The sequence below is a fragment of the Ascaphus truei genome, chromosome 1 (assembly GCF_040206685.1).
Source record: "Ascaphus truei isolate aAscTru1 chromosome 1, aAscTru1.hap1, whole genome shotgun sequence".
Taxonomy (NCBI): domain Eukaryota; kingdom Metazoa; phylum Chordata; class Amphibia; order Anura; family Ascaphidae; genus Ascaphus; species Ascaphus truei.
In genome coordinates this window covers 520,568,066-520,594,958 of record NC_134483.1, presented here as the reverse complement: position 1 = coordinate 520,594,958, position 26,893 = coordinate 520,568,066, and the positions used below count along the sequence as shown (strand labels likewise).

The following is a 26,893-nucleotide window of genomic DNA, read 5'->3' as shown; positions in this document are numbered from 1 at the left end:
GCAGACTGTGCTGTTCTCTGCACCTTTATGCCAGAGTGGTTGTAGTCCACCTGTGCTTCCAGCACCACAATCGTTAACCCCTCTCTGCCACGGGTGCTAAGAAAATGAACATTTTCATTTGTTTTACACGTAGCAAATAAGTGGACATTTTACCTTTTTGAATCTTGTTAGGATGCCAATCGCATTGATGTCACAAAAATGTTACTGCATGTATCATTATTATTTCATAATCTAGATGTGGGATGAAATGAATAGTCTCCCCTCAAGACTGTCTTGACTTGGCACCACTAATTATTACACCAGTGGAGTTACATGCTACACCAGGGGTGCTCAAGTATAGCACAGGGATGCTCGACTTATGGCCCCAAAAGGTCAGGGTTTCAGGATATCCCAGCTTCAGCACAGGTGGCTCAATCAGTCCCTGCTTCAGCACAGGTAGCTCGGCCAGATGCTCATTCTTTGAGCCTCTGATTGAACCACCTGTGCTGAAGCTGGAATAGCCTTACAACCTGACCTTTTGGGGGGGGGCTTGAGGACGGAAGTTGAGCCCCCTGTGCTATACTGCCCTTTCCTTTCACATTCTGTAAGCGCTGCAGTATGGAATAGAAGTAGAGTGTTGCTTCTTTCCTTACAGATACTGGACCTACGGAGGCTTTATTCAAACGACATTCACGCCATGGCTAATACCTATGGAATCGAGGCTGCTTTACGGGTGCTTGAGAAGGAAATCAAGGACGTGTTTGCTGTTTATGGTAAGAATTGGTTCATTCCGAGTTCTTTCAGCCATACTTGTTGTGTTGAAGCGATGGTCCATTATAGGTTGTGGTTCCTTATAAGAATCCTTGGCGTTATTTGTAGGTGTAGATTGTGATTCCGTTTTAGAGTGATTGGCAAAACTCCCTGACTGGTGTCCTGAATGAGAACAGTATATCTGATACAGAAGAGTTCTCCAAAGCTTCCCTGAATAAGTACTTTCCAGGATATAAGACCGGTTCACCAGCAATAACATGGCTGCCATTGCATCAGGGCCACTAGGCTGCGGCTAGGGGGAATGCGAGCACGCAGGCGCTCGAGCTCCGTGACGTCAGGCGCTCATGTTGGTCGGGCGATTCGTGGCATGCTAGTTGCGCGCGTAGGGGGGCGCGCACGTGACCAGGGCAAGCATGAAAAAAATCAAATTTGCTTGTCTTGACACCCGCTCTTATGGACAATCACATTGTGATTGATGGTTTCGATCGTGTTGCGCATGCGCATGCTCGCTCGCTCCGCTTCACCCTGGCAGAGGCCTCAAGGTTAAATGGTATCACAATCACTTCTTTCTCCCCTCCTTTTTCTTTTTAGTAGTTTGGTGCTTGCATGGCCATGTCTCCATTAACCGTTAGAAATGCTGTAATCTAAGCATTTTGCGTTTCTGCGCCAACGTACATCGTAGCAGCTGTACTCTGTGTTTACATCACTTTTATGTGTCTTTGTAAGTAAAATACATTACAAATAAACCTGCAATAAAGTAACATGACAGTTACGAACACAGGAAAGAAAGAAAGCTCCCTAATGGCCGCACTGAAGAAAACACCTATGCCTGTATTAAAAATTACTATTTATTAATAAATTGATTAAAATATATTTATTGCAGCAACTCTAACGTGAACCAAAATGATTAAAATCAATAAAAAATGGAGGAGGTGTCTGTGTGCTCTAATTCAAACCGACAGTGTAAATTAGGAATAACTATTAATTATTAAGTTGTCCCACTGTTATATAATTATACTAACAGTGGTAGTTATTCCAATACAGTTCTAGGTCGTTTGAAGACTACTCCTAAATGGGTAAGTAATGGAGAGTATTACCAGCTCTGTGTGCGCTCAAACACTAATGATGGGTGGAGTATTCAATTGAGCCAGCTATATACAGGTATATGCACGTATAAACACACAGTTTTACCAGACCATCAGGTTCCAAAATAAATGAGCCTGTGGGTCTGTCTTGGTGAACAAATTAGCAAGTAATGACCAAATGCTTAAATAGATGTGCAGCTTTCTCAAGATCACAAAGTATGTGTCTTGTACTCGAATCCATACCATAAAGGAAGCAGTCAGAGTGTTGTGCTTCCCATATTGAAGGCTCCGAAACACTCTAACTGGGAATAGGCACCAGACCTCTCCGATTAGCCTGCGCACTTGGTGGTAGCGCTTAGCCTGCCCAGCATATGTTTCACCGTTGTGGCTTCATCGGGGGCAGTTACAGAGTGTTTCTCACAGATTTTTATACACCTAATCCTTACCCAATTGGATAATTAGTGTCAGGCTATGATTGGTCCTCGGAGGTTATGTCCCTCCCACACTTCAAAGTAAATTACATAAGGTTAAACAGCCGTGATTGGCTAGTTCGTGTCATATGGCTGTTAGTTCGTCTCATTTGTTAGTCGCGATCATGTGACCCTTTTCAGATTCCCCATGCCTCCCTGTTAATTTAAATTTGCAGGAGGGTTGCTATAGTTACGGGGAATGCCATACACCGAATGGCCGGGTGTTGCGTCGCGTCATTAACGCGCGTCATCCAAAATAACAAGGTATCAGTGTTGTTGCGATCGGCATTCTGTCTGGCTGTTTGTGCTGAATTTGCAAAGTATCTCTGTTAGTTAGCCACTATCGGATGACCCCATATCTCACACTTAAATTAAATGTATATATTATTTGCTGAGGTTGCAGGAGATACTGGGCACTTGGTGGGCGCTTATAGTATCGTGTCATAATCGCGCGTCATCCTGGACGAATAGGGTCCCTGATTGGAGGATATAGCGACCTGCTGGTGTTTATATTCATTGTGTTGTTATTATACTGTATGTATATACCTGTATATGCAAATAAAGGTTTTTATAATTCTTCAGCTGTTTGCTTGTTTTTAACCAGCTATAGGTTGAGACATTTAATTAAAACCAGTGACTGAACAATGGTCAGTGTTTGAATGTGGTATTTTTTACCATGAAGTGTAGGAATAAGTAACCAGATTAATGATTCTTTATGTCCAATAAAAAAAGGGGAACTGACTGGTTTATATCTTCCAAAGATCCAAGTTTTGAGTAGTCCATAAATAGGGTATAAATATTGACTCAAAAAAATTAAAATCAAAAATTCAATAAACAGGGTCAGAATTGAAATTATTTCAATGTTTGCAGGTAAGTATCAAACAGGGTAGGGAAGTTTACAAGAAGGGGGTGAAAAGGAAGCCCTCATTCAGACCTAATGGAAATTGGGTGGATAGTTGGTATATCCAGCGGGACTCTTGTTGTAAAAGAATTTTGTCCCAATCACCCCCTCTTGTATTGCTTTTGAGGCAAAAAATGCCTTGAAATTGCAGAGCGTTAGTATCTTCCTCGTGATATCCCCTTACATGGCATGACACTGGAGTGTCTAACTAATTTCTAATAGATCCAATATGTTCCAGTATGCGTCTAAGGACCTGGCGGCCAGTTCTCCCTACATATTGTATCCCGCATTTACATGTAATTAGGTATACTACTTGAGTGGTTTTACAGTTTATAAAACTTTTCATTTGCAAGGTTTTGTTGTTGTTAATGCTTTTAAAAGATTTACTGGTATGGATATATGTACATGCTTTGCATATACCACACTTATAGGTGCCCTGTGTTTTCTGTGGAAGCCAAGTTTGGAATTGAGACTTGTTTTGGAAATGGCTATGAACCAACGTGTCTCAAGTTTTTTGATCTCTTTGGTACCATTGTTGGAAATGGCTTTAAAACTTCACGAAGGTCTTTATCCTCCAATAGGATATGCCAGTACTTCCTGTAGATGGATTTAATCTGATTCCATTGGGCACTATAGGTACCTATATACCTGATGGTTTTTTCCATATCCATTTTCCTCTTTGAATATTGTAGTTCTTCCCTGTTTGTTTTTTCTGCGTTCTTATAGGCTTTTTTTACATGTGTTTTACTGTAGCCTCTAGTGTGAAATTCGTTCTTCGTTGTTTCTGCTTGTGAATGAAAGTCCACTAGATTGGAGCAGTTCCTCCTAATACGAAGGAACTGGCCCGTAGGGATGCCTTTGATGAGTTGTTCCGGATGATGGCCGTCTGCCCTTAAATAACTATTGGTCGCTGTTTTTTTGCATGTGATACCGTGTTGATGGTACCATCTTCGTTAATTGACATTTTTAGATCTAGGAAAACCAGATTTTTATCACTGACTTCACATGTCAATCGTAGATTGTGCTCATTGGAGTAAAGAATTTCCACAAAGGTGTTGAATAGTTTTTTGCTGCCCTTCCATAATATCAAAATATCATCTATGTAGCGAATCCACATAGTAATATTATCCGTGAAGCTTGTCATATTCTCATTGAACACACTATTCTCCTCAATGGACATAAAGAATCATTAATCTGGTTACTTATTCCCACATTCAAACACTGACCATTGTTCAGTCACTGGTTTTAATTAAATGTCTCAACCTATAGCTGGTTAAAAACAAGCAAACAGCTGAAGAATTATAAAAACCTTTATTTGCACATACAGGTATATACATACAGTATAATAACAACACAATGAATATAAACACCAGCAGGTTGCTTTATCCTCCAATCAGGGACCCTATTCGTCTAGGATGACGCGCGATTATGACGCGATACTATAAGCGGCCACCAAGTGCCCAGTATCTCCTGCAACCTCAGCAAATAATATATACATTTAATTTAAGTGTGAGATATGGGGTCATCCGATAGTGGCTAACTAACAGAGATACTTTGCAAATTCAGCACAAACAGCCAGACAGAATGCCGATCGCAACAACACTGATACCTTGTTATTTTGGATGACGCGCGTTAATGACGCGACGCAACACCCGGCCATTCGGTGTATGGCATTCCCTGTAACTATAGCAACCCTCCTGCATATTTAAATTAACAGAGAGGCATGGGGAATCTGAATAGGGTCACATGATCGCGACTAACCAATGAGATGAACTAACAGCCACATGACACGAACTAGCCAATCACGGCTGTTTAACCTTATGTAATTTACTTTGAAGTGTGGGAGGGACATAACCTCCGAGGACCAATCATAGCCTGACACTAATTATCCAATTGGGTAAGGATTAGGTGTATAAAAATCTGTGAGAAACACTCTGTAACTGCCCCCGATGAAGCCACAACGGTGAAACATATGCTGGGCAGTCTAAGCGCTACCACCAAGTGCGCAGGCTAATCGGAGAGGTCTGGTGCCTATTCCCAGTTAGAGTGTTTCAGAGCCTTCAATATGGGAAGCACAACACTCTGACTGCTTCCTTTATGGTATGGATTCGAGTACAAGACACATACTTTGTGATCTTGAGAAAGCTGCACATCTATTTAAGCATTTGGTCATTACTTGCTAATTTGTTCACCAAGACAGACCCACAGGCACATTTATTTTTGAACCTGATGGTCTGGTAAAACTGTGTGTTTATACGTGCATATACCTGTATATAGCTGGCTCAATTGAACACTCCACCCATCATTCGTGTTTGAGCGCACACAGAGCTAGCAATACTCTCCATTACTTACCCATTTAGGAGTAGTCTCCAAACGACTTAGAATTGTTTTGGAAGAACTACCACTGTTATATAATTATACTAACAGTGGGACAACTTAATAATTAATAGTTATTCCTAATTTACACTGTCGGTTTGAATTAGAGCACACAGACACCTCCTCCATTTTTAATTTATTTTAATCATTTTGGTTCACGTTAGAGTTGCTGCAATAAATATATTTTAATCAATTTATTAATAAATAGTAATTTTTAATACAGGCATAGGTGTTTTCTTCAGTGCGGCTATTGGGGAGCTTTCTTTCTTTCCTGTGTTCATTATAGTCTACAATCCCTGCCAGCACCACCTCCGCACCCTTTGTTGCAGTTCTTGTTCTGTTACTATACAGGATACAACACATCTCTCTCTCCCCTCCTTTGTGACCTACTTTTGGTGTTGTGCAAGGTACACAATTTGACCTTGTTTAAGGCCATCCTTCCCTCCCCCCCCCCCCAACATGACAGTTACCCCTAAAAGTTTGTATACCCAAGTTCCTTCTTGCGGCATAAAAATAATAACATATAGACACCGCTTTTAATACAGGTTATAAGAGTTTATTATAAGCTCCGTAGTAGGGTTCTCCCAGACAAATGCATCTATTGGGTATTATTTGGGAAATCCATTCTAAAACTAATATACTTATCATCTAATTTGGAAATGACTGTGTACGGGACGTAGACTTTTGCAGGTGCAATAAGGCCCTGTCCCGTAGCACTTACAATCTGATGTTGGTGACTGAGGCACAGGAGGCGATAAAGTGACTTGCACGAGGTCACGAGGAGAGCTGAACACGGGCTCCCCTGCTTCAGAAGCAGTGACCTTACCATTGAGCTACTTGCACCCAGGACCAAAAGTGTTGTGGTTGTTCTCCTGCAGGTATTGAGGTGGATCCGCGCCACCTCTCGCTCGTAGCGGATTACATGTGTTTTGAAGGAACCTACAGGCCTCTCAATCGCATTGGGATGCAGTCCAACGCCTCACCTCTGCAGCAGATGACCTTTGAAACCAGCTACAAGTTCCTGAAGGATGCCACCATGAAAGGTGAGATTGGTTTTCTTTAATTGGATATTCCTGTTAAGAGAGAACCCCCAAAAAACCCTCTTCTTAGACTGTTCACAAATGTTCCCATTATGCAAACTGTTTAAGAATGTAATTATTGGTATCGTTTTGGATATTTCTGACTTTACCGAAATGTAGTAGTTGCAACAACTTCCCGTTGGATTACTGTGTGGGTTTAACCAACTAATATTGTGTTTGTATGGAGATGGAAATCATTCACATGTTTGCTCGTTGGTTGTTGAGTCTGGTGTGGGATCCTTGAGGGTTGGGTTGAGAAACGCCGGCCTAATGGTTTGGGGTTACAAAATGCTATTGGTATAAGAATGTTAATACGTTTATATTTCCTTACCGAGCAAGAGAGTCATCTAAGGCTGAGTTTATAGTGGTGTAGTGCTTGCTGATGCGCGCTGAGGCTCGCTGAGCATATATTCAGAGACCCATTATATGTTATGGTGCCATTCTGAGTGAAAGCTTCCGCTTGCTTGCTCACGCTTGCTGAACCTCGCTCGGCTTCCAGCTACAGGCAAATCTGTGTTTCTGTGCTTGCTGGAGAGGAGGTGTCGTCACGTGACCGCACAGCCTCCAATCAGAGCGCAGCACAGAAATTATCTTACACCCGAGAGCGGCCATTGTTCCCTGTGTGCTGTGCTGTGTGTGTGCAGTGTGTGCTGTGAGTGCTGATGCTGTGTGTGCTGATGCTATGTGTGTAGTGAGTGTGTGCAGTGTGCTGTGTGTGTGCTGTGAAAGTGCTGTGAAAGTGCTGTGAGTGTGTGTGCTGTGTGTGTGCAGTGTATGCAGCGTGTGTGTTCTGGTGCTGTGAGTGTGTGCAGTGTGCAGTGTGCAGTGTATGCAGTGAGTGTGTGCTGTGAGAGTGCTGTGTGTGCAGTGTGCTGTGTGTGTGCAGTGTATGTGCAGTAAATGCAGTGAGTGTGTGGAGTGTATGCAGTGAATGTGTGCTGTGTTGTGCTGATGCTGTGTGTGCAGTGTGCTGTGTGTGCAGTGTACAATTTTTTTTGACATTATTATGTTTTTTTAATTTGGGGTCTATATATATATATATATATATATATGTATAATATATATTATAGATTATATATATATATAATATATATATATATATATATATATATAATCCATGGATATATCTATATATATCCTATATATATCATACATATATATACAGGTATATACTGTATATATATACACATACACAGATCCCTGTCCCGCCTCCCGCCCCGCCTCTGCCCCACAAGCCCCGCCTACCAGAGCACACGCTCTGTCTGATGGGCAAGAACATGAAAAGCAGCCGCTTGGTAAAGCGAGAGGTGAGCATCAGCGCTGGAGAGCACAGCCACTCTCCACTATAAACTCAACCTAAGGCTGCGTCCATGGTTACCGATTGTGCGCCGTCCGGGGGCGTGTCGGGGGGGCGGGCCAGTGACGCCACGGAGCTGGTTCGCCCTCATTGGGCGAACCGCTCACGTGACCGGCCCTGTGCTCCGGCAAGCGCGAAAATTTTCAATTTTGCTAAGACTTACGCTTCCGCACGCTTGTGTAAGCATAGGCTAGCCCCTGCTAAAGCCGCTCTCATTGCGGCTGCAAGGGCTAAGTGCCGAGCGTAAGCGCGCCTCAGCACGGGTCAGCGCCATGTCCGAGGTCTTAGGCAGGGGAGCTCAACTCCAGTCCTCAAGCCTTCCCCCCCCCCCCCCCCCAGGTCAGGTTTCCAGGATATCTCAGCGTCAGCACAGGTAGCACAATCAGTCCTTGCTTCAGCGCAGGTGGCTCAATCAGAGGCTCCGTCTTTGAACCACCTGTGGTGAAGCAGGGATATCCAGAAAACCTGACCTGTTGGGAGGGCTTGAGGGCTGGTGTTGAGCACCATTGGTCTAAATGTTTCTGGCTCCGCTCTTAGGAACAATTGGTGATGTTACAGACCCGTGAAGCTATCCTCTCATTGCCCCAAGCTATAGAAGTGTTGTGCTGCCCTTTCTATTGGTATTGTAAACCTGTTCACTATCCAGAATGTGCGACAGAGAATTATAACTGTTTATTATTACAGGGGTGGCCAACTAAAGTCCTCAAGGGCCACCAACAGGACATGTTTTCAGAATATCCCTGTTTCAGCACAGGTGGCTCAGTCAGAATGATTGAGCCACTGATTGAGCCACCTGTACTGAAGCAGGGATATCCCTAATACCTATCCTGTTGGTGGCCCCTTGGGGACTGGCGTTGGCCCCCCATATTTATGACCTCAGGCGTGTGTGAGTGCACGGGAGAGACTGTGCATGTAGCAAGACAACAAGCTGCAGGTCCTTGAACAGTTTTCAGAAATGGAGCACTCTGATTGGCTTTAACGTGTTGTCACGGTTACACTGATCCTGTCTTCGCACCACGTAAGTCTGTGGCGGCCATGATGCCGCAGCATCTTCGTCCGTCGCTAGTGCTGAGGTATCGAGCCTCGGCATCAGTGGGAGGGGCATGGGGAGGGGAATGGGTGAAAAAGTGAGCAAAATAGATGGGGCAAGTAGCCTTAGTCCGTTAATTAACGGAGGTGTAACCAACACCATGTGGCATATTAAAGCAGCAATCCTCGTGCCTTTTTGTAGTGGGGGGTGGGGATTTGAGATGTGTGCTATAAAAAAAAAAATAATAGGACCAGGTAGTTTTCTCTGCCAGGCAAGAATACTTTCCTAGTGGATACAAAATGGCCGCTGGATCCATCCTTGTACAACGTAGCCGGGAGATGATGTCTCGGCTTGCTATTGCTGACCCTGTAGCCATATTTGTACTGTATTTAATTTGTTTATCTTGTATCGTACGCGTGCACAAAACCAACAACATATCTCTGGAACCGGAGGAGGACGGAATAAAAAATAAATACTAGCTGATAATCCTGCCATCTACCAAGACTGATTCTGTTATGTTTTGTCAGGCATGGGGCTCCCATCGGCACAAAGCATTTCTGCTACAAATATATATTTTTTAAATCCTTTTGTTTACCTTTTACCATGTACTGTACGTGTCATTTCACAGTGAAATCATATGCAAGATATAACTTACTTCTATACAGAGCTACAGAGGCAGAATAAGCGCATCTGACAGAAACCCAGAATTCCTGCCCTAAACACCTTCTCTTTGTGGTAGGGAGTCAGACTCCATCAATAAGGGGGAGAGTGCTCAGGCCATAGGGATTTATATAACCAGTATAGAAAGAAGACCCCCTACATGTGTAATGTTAATGAGCGCTTGTGTTTTGTAGCGGAGTCCCCCTCCTTGCCTAAGGTGAGGGGGAACAACTCCGTTACTCAGCCATTCGGCGGAGCTCTGCGAGATGGTGGCGGTGACCATGTTGAAAATGGTGTGCGGCTGTGTTGCGGGTGGCACCGCGTAGAGGTTGCGACGGCCATGTTTGGGAGGGTGCCGCCGGAACAGGAGGGCTGGAGGGGGAGGAGGATTTCCTCTGCAGACCAGTAGCCAGCGTGCTCAGTCGCGTGGGAGCCGAGGAAGGCGAAGGTAGTGTCCAGGGAGCAGTTAGCTTCCCGTATTAGGCCAGAACTTTCCCCTTAGGCCCCAGCCAGTCCCCGTCACTACAGTTAAGTGGGAGGGCCTGCCCATAGCTATAGGGATTGCCCTATAGCGCGACCACAGCGGTACTCCGAACTTTGTGTCAGACAATCCGGCTGGAGCTCTTACCGCATGGAGGCCTGGACCCTTAGGCGAGAGGGGATTGCTGTTGGAGGCCCCGCTGCGTGGGACTTATTTCAGCATCATTCCGCGAGCTCCACCTGGGTACTGGAGTACCCAGGAAGGTGCCCAATGTGCACCATCAGATCAAGGGAGGGTAGCGCTGCCCTGGGACATATATTTGGGAAGGGTGGCTTTCTTGGACACAGGGGTATAGGTGCCCAAGCACCCTCAGGGTTATTTGGGGCTAGCTACCAGGGGTTCGATTATTATATTACTGTATTTTGTGACCTGTGTTTATTATTGTCTGAGTTATATTGTGGGACTACAATAAAGACAATATATATATATATATATATATATATATATATATATATATATATATATATATATATATATATATATACTTTAAAAAACAAAAGAGAGAGCGCGCAGCTCATAGCGTAAAAAGCGTAAAAATTTACTATAAGGGTTGAGGAGAGGGAAACAAGCTCACTCACAAACAAGGATAAAATACAAGCATTGTATTTATCATCAGCACGGAGTCTCCCCCACAGCAAGGATGAAGAAAGCTGCCAGCTGCCAGTCCAAATGATGTGGTGTGCAATAGGGTAATTCATGTGGAAGTCCTAGGTTATTAGTCCTTCCAAGGCAGGTTGATTGCCGTCCGCAATCAACACTGGGGCTCCTTACAGCAGGAAGAGGAGCTCACCACAAGCGTTCCGTCCCAAGGTGATGACGTAATACCGTCGCTGCTATCCTGACGCGTTTCGTCGGTAACTCTGACTTTCTCAAAAGATAATGAACCCATAGACCGCAGCAGATATATATATTTATATATATATATTTATATATATGAGAGAGATATATAGAGAGAGACTGGACAGACAGAAACGGGTTGCCTAGCAACCAATAGTCAATTAGAAAACGACCCTTAATAGATTAAACCGCTACCCTAATAAAAAGAATAGCTTATAGACGCATGTAGAAGCAAATGGGAAAAGAAAACAAACATAAGTCGATCTGATATTAATCAGTTGATATCTATAAACAATGCATCCTAACAAAGGGACATAAACATGCATGTACACTGTAGATAGGTTATTTAAATGTCGGATTATAGTGACATGATTAGTTCATGTATTGAGCAAATTTGCTCTCTAAATATGACCTCTATGCATATCTAATAAGGATCAGTGAATATATGTATCTTGATGGTAAATGAGGGGGAAGGGAAGGAAAGGGGGAGAGGAGAGGGATAAAAAGGGGGGCTATATATATATACATATATATACAGCTAAACCCCGTTATAACGCGCCTCGTTATACCGCGATTCGGTTATAACGCGGTTTTCCCGTGGCTCCCGTTTTTAAAAAAAAAAATTTTTTTTCATTTTTTTTTTTTGCACACTGCACACACTGCACACACTCACTGCACACACACTGCTCATTGCTCACACTGCCACACTGCACACACACTGCACACTGCACACACACTGCTCATTGCTCACACTGACACACTGCACACACACTGCACACTGCACACTGCACACACACTGCTCACACTGCACACACTGACACACTGCACACTGCACACACACTGCTCATTGGACACACTGCACACACACTGCACACTGCACACACACTGCTCATTGGACACACTGCACACACACTGCACACTGCACACACACTGCTCATTGCTCACACTGTACACACTGACACACTGCACACACACTGCTCATTGGACACACTGCACACACACTGCACACACACTGCTCATTGCTCACACTGCACACACTGACACACTGCACACACACTGTACACTGCACACACACTCCTCATTGCTCACACTGCACACACACTCACACACACTTACAGACACTCACACACACTTACGCACACGCACACGCACACTTACGCACACTTACGCACACTCACGCACACTCACAGACACTCACACTTACACACACTTAGACACTCACAGACACTCACACACACTTACACACACTTAGACACTCACAGACACTTACACACACTTACACACACTTACACACACTCACACACTCACAGACACTTACACACACTTACACACACTTACACACTCACAGACACTCACACACACTTACACACACTTAGACACTCACACACTCTTACACACACTTACACACACTCAGACACTTACACACACTCACACCCACATACACACACCCATATACACACACACACTTTCTCTCCCACATATACATACACACACACACTCTCTCACTCTACACAGACGGGGGGTGGGGTCGGAGCACAGGAAAGGCCGCGACCAGCACCACCACCCGCTCCCCCCCCTCCTCCCGCGCAGGCAGCGGGAGCGCCAGGGACAGCGGTGGGGAGAAGAAACCCCCCGCTACCACCTCCATGCAGGCAGCGGGATCTGAGGTAAGCGGCGACCTGAGGGACATCCCCGCTCTCATCTCCTGCCCCGCGGGCTGTCACGCGGTGACAGGGGGAAGCGGGGACAGGAGGGACATCCCCGCTCCCATCTCCTGCCCCGCGGCCTGTCCCGCGGTGACAGGGGGAAGCGGGGACAGGAGGGACATCCCCGCTCCCATCTCCTGCCCCGCGGCCTGTCCCGCGGTGACAGGGGGAAGCGGGGAGCGGAGGGACATGCCCGCTCCCATCTCCTGTCCCGCGGGATGAATATGCGCTAAAGCGCGGCGGCCATTTTTTTTTCTCGCGACCCCGTTAGTAACGCGGTGGTCTCGGGGTGGACCCCGAGACCCGCGTTATAACGGGGTTTAGCTGTATATACATACATACATACATACTTTAGTTAAGTTATGGTGGGTAAAAAAAGTTACAAAAACCCTCCACAGCAAAGCGTGTTAAAAATGGTTTTGAAGCAAAAGGTGGCACTGTGTGCTCATTTGCATGTTATTACCCAGAATCCCTTGCTGCAGTGAAAGTGCTGGGTGATAATGGTAAAAGGCAGGGTTGCAGACCTGTCTAAGACATGCAAATGAGCATACAGTTATATTTCCATTATATTGATAGGAAACAATATACTCCGCAATAATACTACTATGAGGAGCAAATCCCGCCTAAGCTCGGATCCTCATAGCTGGAGGCGCTGCACCGAGAGAGAGTACCCCAGGCTCCCCAGAAGCGGAGGCTTTGGCCTCCTGTGAGCCTCGTCGGTAACAGCAGCACGCATAATCACCCGCGGGTTTCCCATAGGGAAAGGGGGTTACATATTATATCCTGAGAAAGTGATGATCTGCAAAGGCCACTCTTACATTAGCAATATAATACTTTGCTTTATGGCCACGCGGATATGACTCCTGATGAAGCTGTTGAATGGATATGTTACTTGTTGTATGGGTGCCAGTTCCTAGGCTCCGGCCCCAGTGTCGGTGCTGCACGCGCAACTGCCAAACTGGCGTCGTGATCCCCGGGCTGCGGTGAGCTGGCGGGGGGCGTGGCCATGACGTCACCTCATTGGCTGAACCGCCGCGAAGACAATTTTGACTGTCTTCAGGAAAAACTGGTCATGCAACGCGGCGGCCAAGGGAGCTAGGGGGCCCAGCCCCACTGAGGGGCGGTTCTTGTCGCTGCAGCGCTCGCTGCAGCAGGCACCGGGGACCTAGCCTGTGTTTGCTGTTCACACTACAAAGCTTTCACACTTACATATACATGTTTGCATATACATTTTTTCTCCAAACAGGGCTCACAGCACTTCCCAGTTACAGTATAGTGTGGGTATGCAGCACATAGGATTTATACAGACACAGTCCCTGCCCAGATGAGTTCACAATCTATGTTTTAGTGCCTGAGGGAGATAAAGTGACTTACCCAAGGAGCTGGCACCGGGAACTAGGTTCACCTTATTCAAACTCTGTCATTGTTTACATTGTTTACAGAGTCGGTTTACTCACTGAGCCGCGCCTAAAGTCTTTGAAGCTTATTGGGATAGTTTGTATCATTCAGATTTTTACTGTGTCTTTTTCAGTGATCAGTATTCTATGCTGAATGTGATGATGGTTCTGATTTTCTGCTCTTTTTTTTTTTCTTTTAAATTTAGCAGTTATTTTTTCATTATTAAATAGATGCAGGGCCATCTTAACAACATTAGGGGCCCCGGGCAAAGCAGTTCACGGGGCCCGGCCTGCACTTTCGCTCCCTGCCTCCCACGCGCTCACTAGCAGCAGCAGGCACCGGAAGTGCTGCACTGCTAGGCAGCGAGCGCTTGTGACGCGAGCCGGGCGGGCGGAGAGCGAGCGGTGCCGGGCTGGGGGAGAGCGAGTAGGGTTGCCAGGTGGCTTGTCCAAAAATACTGGACACAATGGTGAAAGGTGCGGCGCACGCGAGAATCGTTGGTGGGGAAGAATGTTATTTATAAATGACCTGACTGTTATGTCATTTGTTCTAAATTTCACTCCACGTATTCACCTATTTATATCCATCCAGACTCTTGCGTTCTTTTCAATGATGTCTTCTTTCTACCCCCTTTGTATCTAAAGCCCTCTCCCGCCTTAAACCTTTTTCACTGACTGCCCCACACCTCTGGAATGCCCTTCCCCTCAGTACCCGACTAGCACCCTCTCTATCCACCTTTAAGACCCACCTTAAGACACACTTGCTTAAAGAAGCATATGAATAGCACTGTGGCTATTCTGAACACATGATACATAAAGCTTGGCCCCCTGCAGACGCACTTACCAGAACTCCCTCCTACTGTCTCTGTACGTTCTCCCTACCTACCAATTAGACTGTAAGCTCCTCGGGGCAGGGACTCCTCTTCCTTAATGTTACGTTTATGTCTAAAGCACTTATTCCCATGATCTGTTATTTCTATTATATGTTATTTATTTGATTACCACATGTATTACTACTGTGAAGCACTATGTACATTAATGGCGCTATATAAATAAAGACATACAATACAATACAATTCTATTTCGTAAAAAATCTGGGGAAGAGTCTTGGGAGGGAGCGCCCTTCCGAGGATTGTTTTAGGAAATAGAATATGAAATAGTGCAAATTGGTGCATGCTTGGAGTGAAATTTAGAACAAATGACGTAATGGTCAGATCATTTATAAATAACTGACCTGTAGTCATACTGTACATGGCGAGCAATACTGATCTTACTGCTCCTCACACAAATTCCAAGATTGTTGCACCCCCTCCTCATCCTCTCTCTCCCCCCTTGTCCTCTCACTCCCCTTTGTCCTCTCACTCCCTCCCTTCATCCTCTGTTACCCCCACCCCCCATCCTTTCATCCTCTCACCCCCCATCCCTTCACCCTCTCACCCCCCCCTCCCCCCTCCCTTCCATTATCAGTACAGTAGCTTTAAAATTTAGACTTCAAAATCCAGCTTTAAATTGCATATTGAATCATGCCATTGAATAAGTAACCTGCTCTGCCTTCTTGGGGATGATCAGTAAGTAAGAAGGTGCTGCAGAGATTGCAATGCTGCAGTGATGAAAGCTGAGTTATGGAGCCTGTCTGAGAATTTACAATGGTGGTTATTTTTAATAGATCTTGAAAATGGGAAGACTGTTAGTATAGTAAAAGATAAGTAAGGGTGAGTGAGCAATTAAACAAAGTTGCCAGTACTGTATGTACGGTCTGTCACCACACACACACACTGAGACATTTACTCACACACACTGAGGCACAAACACATACAGACAGGACACAGACAGAAAGACAGACACACTGAGACACACTCTCACACAGATATACACACAGATAGACAGACACACACATACAGACAGGACACAGATAGACAGACACAGGCAGGACACTGAGACACACACACACACTGAGACACCCACATACACTCACACACAGATACACACACACGGCACAGATAGACAGACACACTGAGACACACACACAGGCAGGACACTGAGACACACACTGAGACAAACACACACAGGCAGGACACTGAAACACACACACACAGGCAGGACACTGAGACAGACAGACAGACACACACACAGGCAGGACACACACACAGCCTCACCTCTCTGCTGCATGCTTTTCCTCCGCTCTTTGGCTCCACCCCCCAGGCTCCTGCCACCTCCCGATTGGCTGAATTACACTGCAGCAACCAATCAGAAGCTGCCCAGCCCCCTAGCAGCAGCAGCAGCCCTGCTCTATCCCTTGTCCGGTATTGGGGGGGGGCTTTAAGCATTGATGGGCATGCATGGGCCGGGCGTGTGGGGCCCCCCTATGCTGTGGGGCCCCCGGGCAACTGCCCATCGTGCACATACGTTAAGACGTCCCTGAATAGATGCAGATATGTGTAATGAACTGGAATCAATAACACCTGCATTTCACACATAATCAATAACACCTGCATTTCACACATAATCAATAACACCTGCATTTCACACATAATCAATAACACCTGCATTTCACACATAATCAATAACACCTGCATTTCACACATAATCAATAACATCTGCATTTCACACATAATCAATAACACCTGCATTTCACACATAATCAATAACACCTGCATTTCACACATAATCAATAACACCTGCATTTCACACATAATCAATAACACCTGCATTTCACACATAATCAATAACACCTGCATTTCACACATTTACTTTACAAACACTATTTTTTTTTATTACAAAATGTTTGAAGGAGTCGTACAATAATAGATGGTGTTCTTTTGACCTTTCGGCATGTACTGTACATGTATACAAGTAAAATGTGACAGAGTGCTCACTGGCATGTCATTTCCCAGAATCCCTTGCTGCAGTGGAAGCACTGTATGCTAGGAGATAATGGTGAAAAGCAGGGTTGCAGACCTGTCTAAAAAATGTGAACCCGCTCACAACTGATATTTTTATTTGTTGTACACACTATACAATGGAGGTTTTTTTTTTCATTGTTTTGTCCACCATAACTTATTTAATGTGTGACCAAGTACATAAGTTCTAGAAAATTGGGGAATTTCACCAGTGAATCTGTATTTAAACAATATCCAGACCCTGCAAAAAAAAAAAAAAAAAACATATTTCAGGCTATGGAATTGAGTTTCTTTTACCGAGCGAAATGCTTGCAAACTTTTAAAACGTTGGTGTAAAATGTAAATCGATGTTTCGGTCCAACCGTAGAGCTTCGACAAAGGTCCAAGGTTGGACTGAAACGTTGTTCCTGTCCTACTAAGTGATTATTTTCTTTATCAAGACCACTGGAGTGCCTCCATACTACTACGTTTAACAAGAAGGAAAACGTGACACTGGGAGTGACCATTTGTATGTCATTTCCCAGAATCCCTGGCTGCAGGGAAAGCACTGTATGCTAAGGCTGCGCTTATAGTGCCCGCGACGTCGCAACAAAACAATGGACTCCGTCGCGAGCGCTTATAGTAAGCGCGACAGCGCCAAAATTTGGAAGCAGGAGAAATTTAGATTTTTCAGAGACTGTCGCCACATGTGACTATCTCTGAACCAATCAAAGTTAAATTAAAACTTTCGCGGGGGTGACATCATCGGTCGCGTCACCCGCACTATAAGAGCAGCCTAAGAGATAAAGTTTAAAGGCAGGGTTGCGTCAAACTCAATGTAGTTGTTATGAGAGTCCAGTGTCGTTACTCACTGAGCTGCTCCAGCACCTCTCTTCAGGCCATCTATCTTTGCATAACACACAGTAAGATTGCTGACGAGGGAGCAGAGTACCCCCTATGCTGCTTTCCCAGGCGTACTTATCTCGGGGACCCAGGACAGGAGTGCACATGATACATTTCATTTTCCTATGCAGAGCTTCCTCCTCTTATCTGCAGGCTGCCTCCGGTCGATGGACCCTCTGCCCTTAGCAGTGTGTGCACGTCACTGTGTGTCCTTCACTCCTGCCGGAGCCATAATCTCACACAGTGCTCAGCAACAGCAGCGTTGGAGGTGCAGAGGATGGAGGGCCCCGAGGGAAGTGCAGGGTGTCTGCCACTAGGTCTCTGAGCGGCAGGAGGAGTAGCAGCTGTGTCTAATACCTTCCTCCACCCAAACATGGGCTGACAATTCCCCTACATCCTCCCCCACAAGACACACAGCCCCAGGACTTCACTGTGGCTGTCTCCCACCTGCAGCACCGGCTCTCGTGTGCCTCTCTCTTTCACACAATTGTTCTGGCTTCTTTCACCTTACCTAGTCGCTTCCCTGTTTACTCCCACAATTGTCCCCTCTCTCATATCCACCCTAATGTTTAACTTCTCCTTATCTTCCCTCCCATGGTTACTTTGTATCTCTTCCCTCCTTCCTCTATCACATTCACCCTTGTTTCTCCTGTTTTCCTCCCTCACTCACCTTCCCTCTTACTATTTTTTTTAAAATTTTATTACCTTTCATAACTTCTGGTTTACCGAGTTTCTGCCCCTTTTCCTCTTTGATCGCTTTTTCTTTTCCATTCTCTCTCTCACTCACTCCTCACTCACACACTCACACACTCACACACTCTCTCCCACACTCTCCTTTACAGTACCTTCTCGCTGGTTCTATCACTGACACGAGTGTCCATTTGCAGAAATCTGATTTAGCATACCGATGTAGCCAATCGGCGCGCAGGATTTCCTGGCTTTTTATGAAGATTCCCATGTTTGTCTCTGTGTATAAAGGTCCACGTTACACTGTGTATAAAGGTTCACGTTACACTGTGTATAAAGGTCCACGTTACAGGCCGGCTTCCACTCTGCTGCAGTAGCTCAGTGAGAAGCCTGTTAGATGAGTTATAGGCACATGACAGAATTCATGTGACACATGCATGCCAGGCTTTTGTTATTTTAGGCAATTATGAGTTGGCGACACATAGACGGGCATTATTTGGCTGTTTTTCTAAGTTTACTACTGAAAGAACCAGTCTTACTTACTGCCAATGTATTTCTGCTTTTCTACAGGCGTGTGTTAGTGTGTGTGTGTTCATGTTCATAAACATATTTATTTATAAAATGTTTTACCAGGAAGTAATACATTGAGCATTACCTCTTGTTTTCAAGTCTGTCCTGGGCACTAACTAACACACACACTAACACACACTAACACACATCTGTAGAAAAGCAGAAATAAATTGGCAGTAAGTAAGACTGGTTCTTTCAGTAATAAACTTAGAAAAACGGCCAAATAATGCCCGTCTTTGTGTCGCCAACTCATAGTTGTCTAAAAAAACAAAAGCCTGACATGCATGTGTCGCGTGAATTCTGTCATATGCCTATAACTCACTATATAAACTATAATATATATATATATTGCAAAGCCAGTACAACCAGCCTCGCACTGATGAAACCCATTAAGGTTGAAACATGTCTGTGAGTGGTTTGACTGGCTTTGCATCTATCTAATCCCATACTGTGCTTAAAAGCTGTGTGACCAGCAGAGCATTTGCTTATATAAGTTCCATGTAAATGGATTTCAGGCAAAAGGTGACACATTGTGTGCTCATTTACATGTAATTTCCCAGGATCCCTTGCTGCAGTGGGAGCACTGTATGCTAGGTGATAATGGTGAAAGGCAGGGGTGCAGACCTATCTAAGACATGTGAATGTGCTCACAAGTGGTATTCTTTATTGGCTATATTCTAACAGTGGAGGTTTTTTGTAGCCTTTTTAACCCACCATAACTTACAATGTGCTTTTTCTTCATTTGCTCTGCTTACTTACATCGCACCCGACGTGTGTGTGCGTGTGCGTGTGTGTATGTGCTGTGTATATTATAGTTTATAGTGTGTGTATATATATATATTATTATTATTTACGACAGTAAATTGGTCGTATAAACTACATATTGTCGGGGGTGGCTAAAAATAGGGCGCGTGTGGTGGTTCCTTTTGTTCTCTTGGAGTTACTGCTTCTGTTTAAGGGTTTTGTTTTGGAGCCGCATAGAACCAGAGCTCTCAGGATCTCACTGAGCCTCTAAATAAGAGGTCACTGTTTTAACAGCTGATCTACAATGTCTACTAGGTTGCACATTTTTTTAAATCCAATAAGGGGTACTTGTAGCACAGCGCTAGTAGAAAGTAATGTATGCCGTGCTGTAAGTATACACAGTGCTTTACTGTACAATTTATTGAGGAGCAATGAATTCATACCCAAGATTTTAAAAGTGCAGTGCCGCCTAAAACCAAATTGAAGAGAGGTCATTGCTCTGCAATGCATTGCTAGCCCTTCTATCAGTGCAGGGGTTACACTTCTGAGCCTTCCCTGGTATCCAAATCCTCTGAGGGTTTACACAACCTGTTCCGAACAGGGTCCCACCACTTCAGTGGCACAAAGTACTGCAAGCAATCGGGGCCACAGGCAGCTTTCCCGGGGCCCTGGACTACAGTTTTCCACTCGGCCCCCCACACCCCACTGGGCCCCCACGCCCAGTATCTGCAGCTTTGTGAGACCTACGACCTCTCTCCCTCTCTCTCTCTTTCCTCCACCTCCCTCTCTCTCTTTCCCCCACCTCTCCCTATCTCTGTCTCTCCCTCTTTCTCTATCACCCTCTCTCTTGTCCCCACCTTTCCCTCTCGCCCCCACCTCTCCCTCTCTATCGCCCCCTACCTCTCGCCCACACCTACCTGTCTCTCGCCCCACCTCTCTCCTTCTCTCACCCTCTCTCTCGCTCCCCACCACTCTCCCTCCCTCTCTCGCCCCCCCTCTCACCTGCCTCTCTCTCGCCCGTCGCTCTCCCTCTCTCGCCCCCGGTGCTCTCCCACTCTCTCTCTCGCCCCTGCCGCTCTCCCTCTCTCTCTCGCCCCCGCCGCTCTCCCTCTCTCTCATTCCTGCCACTCTCAATCTCTCACCCCCACCACTCTCCCTCTCTCACCCCCACCACTCTCCCTCTCTCTCACCCCCACCGCTCTCTCTCTCATTTTCTCGCCCCCGCCGTTCTCCCTCATTCTCTCGCCCCCGCCTCTCTCTCGCCCCCCGCCACTCTCCCTCTCTCTCACCCCCCCCTCCACTCTCCCTCTCACCCCCACCACTCTCTCTCTCATTCTCTCGCCCCCGCCGCTCTCCCTTTCATTCTCGCCCCCGCCGCTCTCCCTCTCATTCTCTCGCCCCCGCCGCTCTCCCTCTCATTCTCTCGCCCCCGCCGCTCTCCCTCTCATTCTTTTGCCCCCGTCTCTCTCCCTCTCATTCTTTCGCCCCGCCTCTCTCCCTCTCTCTCGCCCCCATTGCTCTCTCTCGCCCCCGCCGCTCTCCCTCTCATTCTCTCGCCCCCGCCGCTCTCCCTCTCATTCTCTCGCCCCCGCCGCTCTCCCTCTCATTTTCTCGCCCCCGCCGCTCTCCCTCTCATTTTCTCACCCCCACCGCTCTCCCTCTCATTCTCTCGCCCCCGCCGCTCTCCCTCTCATTCTCTCGCCCCGCCTCTCTCTCTCGCCCCCCGCCGCTCTCCCTCTCATTCTCTCGCCCCCGCCGCTCTCTCGCCCCCGCCGCTCTCCCCCTCTTGCCCCCGCCGCTCTCCCCCTCTCGCCTCCGCCGCTCTCCCCCCCCCCCTCTCGCCCCCGCCGCTCTCCCCCTCTTGCCCCCACCGTTCTCCCCCCCCCCCCCCCCTCTTGCCCCCACCGTTCTCCCCCCCCCCTCTCTCACCCCTGCCGCTCTCTTCCTCTCACCCCCCTCCATATTTCTAACACACACATCACCCCGTACCTTTTTGGGGGAGGCCTCAGGTACCGTGCCAATCTGGAAGTTGATCAACTTCTGGCGTGCGCGCAGGTGTGGGGCTAACGCCGGAGTCCGGGCCTGCTTCAGAGAGGGAGAGAGATGCCGGGCCACTGCCAGGAAGAGCTGGCAGGTGGACACGGGTGTTGCAACGGCTGGCTGGGCCCCCGCAGCCTCTGGGCCTGGGAGCTGTCTTGGCTCTTCCCTCTCCCACTCCCTGTTGATGGCCCTGCAAGCAATTCTCTGCCAGCGAATGTGTGCAGTAGCTGAAATATCTCCAACGCTGATGTTTATATGTATGTAGGACAGGGGGGCACAACTCCAGTCCGGAAGACCCCCCAACAGGTCAGGTTTTAAGGATATCCCAGTTTCAGCACAGAGTGTGTCAGAGAGAGAGTGTGTCAGAGAGAGAGAGTGTGTCAGAGAGAGAGTGTGTCAGAGAGAGAGTGTGTCAGAGAGAGAGTGTGTCAGAGAGAGAGTGTGTCAGAGAGAGAGAGTGTGTCAGAGAGAGAGAGTGTGTCAGAGAGAGAGAGTGTGTCAGAGAGAGAGAGTGTGTCAGAGAGAGAGAGTGTGTCAGAGAGAGAGAGTGTGTCAGAGAGAGAGAGTGTGTCAGAGAGAGAGAGTGTGTCAGAGAGAGAGAGTGTGTCAGAGAGAGAGAGTGTGTCAGAGAGAGAGAGTGTGTCAGAGAGAGAGAGTGTGTCAGAGAGAGAGTGTGTCAGAGAGAGAGAGAGTGTGTGTCAGAGAGAGAGAGTGTGTGTCAGAGAGAGAGAGTGTGTGTCAGAGAGAGAGAGTGTGTGTCAGAGAGAGAGTGTGTGTCAGAGAGAGAGAGAGTGTGTGTCAGAGAGAGAGAGAGAGTGTGTGTCAGAGAGAGAGAGAGAGTGTGTGTCAGAGAGAGAGAGAGTGTGTGTCAGAGAGAGAGAGAGAGTGTGTGTCAGAGAGAGAGAGAGAGTGTGTGTCAGAGAGAGAGAGAGTGTGTGTCAGAGAGAGAGAGTGTGTGTGTCAGAGAGAGAGAGAGAGAGTGTGTGTCAGAGAGAGAGAGAGAGTGTGTGTCAGAGAGAGAGATAGAGAGTGTGTGTCAGAGAGAGAGAGAGAGAGTGTGTGTCAGAGAGAGAGAGAGAGAGTGTGTGTCAGAGAGAGAGAGTGTGTGTGTCAGAGAGAGAGAGTGTGTGTGTCAGAGAGAGAGAGAGTGTGTGTCAGAGAGAGAGAGAGAGTGTGTGTCAGAGAGAGAGAGAGAGTGTGTGTCAGAGAGAGAGAGAGAGAGTGTGTGTCAGAGAGAGAGAGAGAGAGAGAGAGTGTGTGTCAGAGAGAGAGAGAGTGTGTGTCAGAGAGAGAGAGAGTGTGTGTCAGAGAGAGAGAGAGTGTGTGTGTCAGAGAGAGAGAGAGTGTGTGTCAGAGAGAGAGAGAGTGTGTGTCAGAGAGAGAGAGAGAGTGTGTGTGTCAGAGAGAGAGAGAGTGTGTGTGTCAGAGAGAGAGAGTGTGTGTCAGAGAGAGAGAGTGTGTGTCAGAGAGAGAGAGTGTGTGTCAGAGAGAGAGAGTGTGTGTCAGAGAGAGAGAGTGTGTGTCAGAGAGAGAGAGTGTGTGTCAGAGAGAGAGAGTGTGTGTCAGAGAGAGAGAGTGTGTGTCAGAGAGAAAGTGTGTGTGTGTGTGTGTCTGAGACAGAGAGTGTGTGTGTGTCTGAGAGAGAGTGTGTGTGTCTGAGAGAGAGTGTGTGTGTCTGAGAGAGAGTGTGTGTGTGTGTGTGTCTGAGAGAGAGTGTGTGTGTCTGAGAGAGTGTGTGTGTGTCTGAGAGAGAGAGTGTGTGTGTGTCAGAGAGAGAGTGTGTGTGTCAGAGAGAGTGTGTGTCAGGGAGTGTCAGAGAGAGAGAGAGTCAGAGATGCCAAGTGTCAGGAAGAAAACATTAATTTTATCGTTCTTTTTTTTTTTTTTTTTTTTTATACTGTACTTTTCGAAATAAACCTACGTTTCTATGAAAATTGAAGTTTTTGTTTTTTTGCGGCCCACCTAAACTTAAACCTTGTTTATTTGGCCCGTGTTAGCCTTTGAGTTTGACATGCTTGCTTTAAAGGACCGTGCGAGTGCTGCCTGTTCCTGTAAATGTAATTCTGCATTGCACATATTACGCAGGTATACAGGTGCTGCAATCTGATGGACAGCGACAAATAAGTACGGTAATCTGGTCCTCTCCAGGATTATTCACAGGGAAGTGGTGTGAGACCAACAAAAGTACCTGGTTTATACAATGATTTTGTTCTCTTTTGTGTTCACCCTTTAGCTGCCTTGCAGGACCCCCTGACAGCTTAAGGGTTAAGAATGACATGGAAACCCCTCTTCCTCTGGCCGTATCATCCTTGTACCTTTTTCCCCCCACTCCTAGTGACGTTACAATGCTATTATTAGCCAAACGGTTAAACGTGAGGCGCAGTAATCGTGTTCCACAGGACACAGGGAAGTGATATTTTCACGCACACACATAAAATATATATTCATGGTAATTGTACCGTGTTAGCCGAGCTTCAATAATAAAAAATAAATAGACGATACCGTTCTGTGGCTAACGAAATGCTTTTATTTGTGCGAGCTTTCGAGATACACTGATCTCTTCTTCCGGGAAGATGAGATCAGTGTATCTCGAAAGCTCGCACAAATAAAAGCATTTCGTTAGCCACAGAACAGTATCATCTATTTATTTTTTATTATATATATTTATATATATATATACACATACACATTAATTTAAAAACAAATCGGGAAAGCTTTGTCACATTGGGTTAATACTGTCTGTTAAAATCAAATGTGCAATGCTGAGTTCCGCGCACTAGACTGTAATTGTGAAGCACTTTGAGTCCCATTGGGTGAAAAGCCGCCATGTGAAATAAAAGTTATTAAGACTCTTCACCTCCTAGTCTAGACGTGAAGCATGCAATGCTTTTGCTAGATCGCTATGGCAGCAAGGGGTTAAAACCGAACCTTGTTGCCAACTGGAAGATAGCAGGACTCGCACTGATTATCTCCGCCTGTGAGTAGCCAGTAAAATTCCTTGCCAATCTAGATTTCTAGCCGTAGGTGGACGAGGCCGACTCGTTCGCAATCAAACCATCGCGCGTTGGGCAGGCAGAGTATTTTGCAAACTATCGCAAGGAAACTTATACATGTTTTGCATTCCTTTATTTTTCCGTGTAGGTGCCCAGGACAATCTGCGGTCTCCGTCTGCGTGCCTGGTAGTCGGGAAAGTGGTGAAAGGCGGAACCGGATTATTTGACCTTAAGCAGCCAATGAAATAACAACACAAGCCACAGCACTCTCTCGGATCCTTTGCTGCAGCTTCAAGCGCTTGTGCTGTCAGCCGGCGCCTGACTAGCGTGAATGTAGCCCAAGCGGCGCCCTGCCTTATACCTGTAAGTCACCTGACTGAAATGCTGCCAAGCTGAACAGTACTCGCTGCGGTGTAGTGAACTTCCAGTTCTTGTGCAGTACAGGACGTTGCTGACACGCCCATTCGGCAGAGCTTCCCTTGAATAACTGCAGACAGAATCTCTAATGGACAATGAATAGATCTCTTTACAACATCATTGTGTCAACATAAACCAAAGGTTACAGAGCACACGCTTGACATGTTCAGAACAGTTTGATACTGTTAGGTGTGCGCCCTGCAGCTGTAATGGTCCCATGTAAATGTTCATTAAAAAGCACAGTACTTTTACATTTGTAAAGTGTTATTCTGTCTATTGATTTATTATTTGCAGCTGTGTTTGTTTTACTGTGTTCTGTTCAGGCGAAGCTAAACTGATAGATAACACAAGAAAACCTGCTGTCACAGAGTTCCAGATCATTCAAAACCATATATCGTTCTGATTAAAAAAAAAGTTACAGAATAGGATCCTGATAATTCACTATCCATGGTAGGATACAGACACAATGAATCCCTGCTGGGTATCCTTTGGGTATCCCAGGACCAACAATAATACCATGTTATTCTACATCATATGCTCGTTTTCTAGAAGAGACCGCGCTCTTCGCATTCAGTGCTCCACAGGAGAGATCTGACCGGCTCAGAAGGTTAAGCAGGTTACACGGTACATTTGCAGTCTGTGAGGGATTTTACAAATCCTATCAAAAAGGTTATCCTTTCCACCAACAGCTAATTTTGACCGTTTTGATATAATTAAAGATATAGGTTTGTTTGCACGGAAGATGGTACTTCATAAACAGTTCGCGAAAAGGGAAAAATCTATTCTGATGAATACAGGCTTGAACGAGGTAAAGCCCCGAGACCTACAAAACCTAAACTCCATTATCACTCTCTATGAAGAAAGTGAAAAAAAAACCCCGGCCGAGGGACCCCAAATGAATCTGAAATCCCAGAGTCATTTTACACCCAACATGGAGACTAATGGCCATACAGCTACTTTTGTCAGTTTGGTGGTGACTGAAGACCTAGAGAAACTAAATACCAACAAATGGTCTAATAATATCACTTGGAATGAACAAACATCTCTTAAAGAACTAATTGACACGCAAGGTGTCACAATGAAACCATCAGACACAGGGGGTAATATTGTTCTCTCAACACTGACAACTATGTCGCCGAAAATATGAGATTGTTAAATGACAAAAAAATGCTAGAACATTTTGCCAAAAGGTCGAAAAGAAATGTTTACCTCTGAACTAAATACCCTACGCAAACAGGGTCTACAAAACAAAGTAATATCCAAAGAATTAGAATTCATGAGTGCAAAAAAACACAACAATAGCAACCTTTTTATAGCATCTCTAAGGTAAATAAAAGCTCTATAAAAACACAGGGAAGACATTGTATCAGGAAATGGTACTCTTACTGAAAATATGTAGAGAAGGATCCAAATTGGAAGTCACGGTGCACAGCCAGGTACTGGTGAAAAATTGCAGTGGGAGCCACGACCA

General features: G+C 46.0%; 1 protein-coding gene across 1 annotated transcript in view; it reads left to right on the top strand.

Moving 5' to 3' along the window:
* The window catches only part of POLR1A (RNA polymerase I subunit A), a 125,913-nt gene extending 100,240 nt beyond the window's left edge, over positions 1-25,673 (top strand). The window contains exons 31-33 of the mRNA XM_075567274.1: positions 635-752; positions 6,461-6,625; positions 25,154-25,673. Coding sequence (XP_075423389.1) covers positions 635-752; positions 6,461-6,625; positions 25,154-25,254 — 384 coding nt within the window. The 3' untranslated portion in view covers positions 25,255-25,673. The remainder of the gene's footprint in view (positions 1-634; positions 753-6,460; positions 6,626-25,153) is intronic.
* The last annotated feature ends 1,220 nt before the right edge of the window (positions 25,674-26,893 follow it).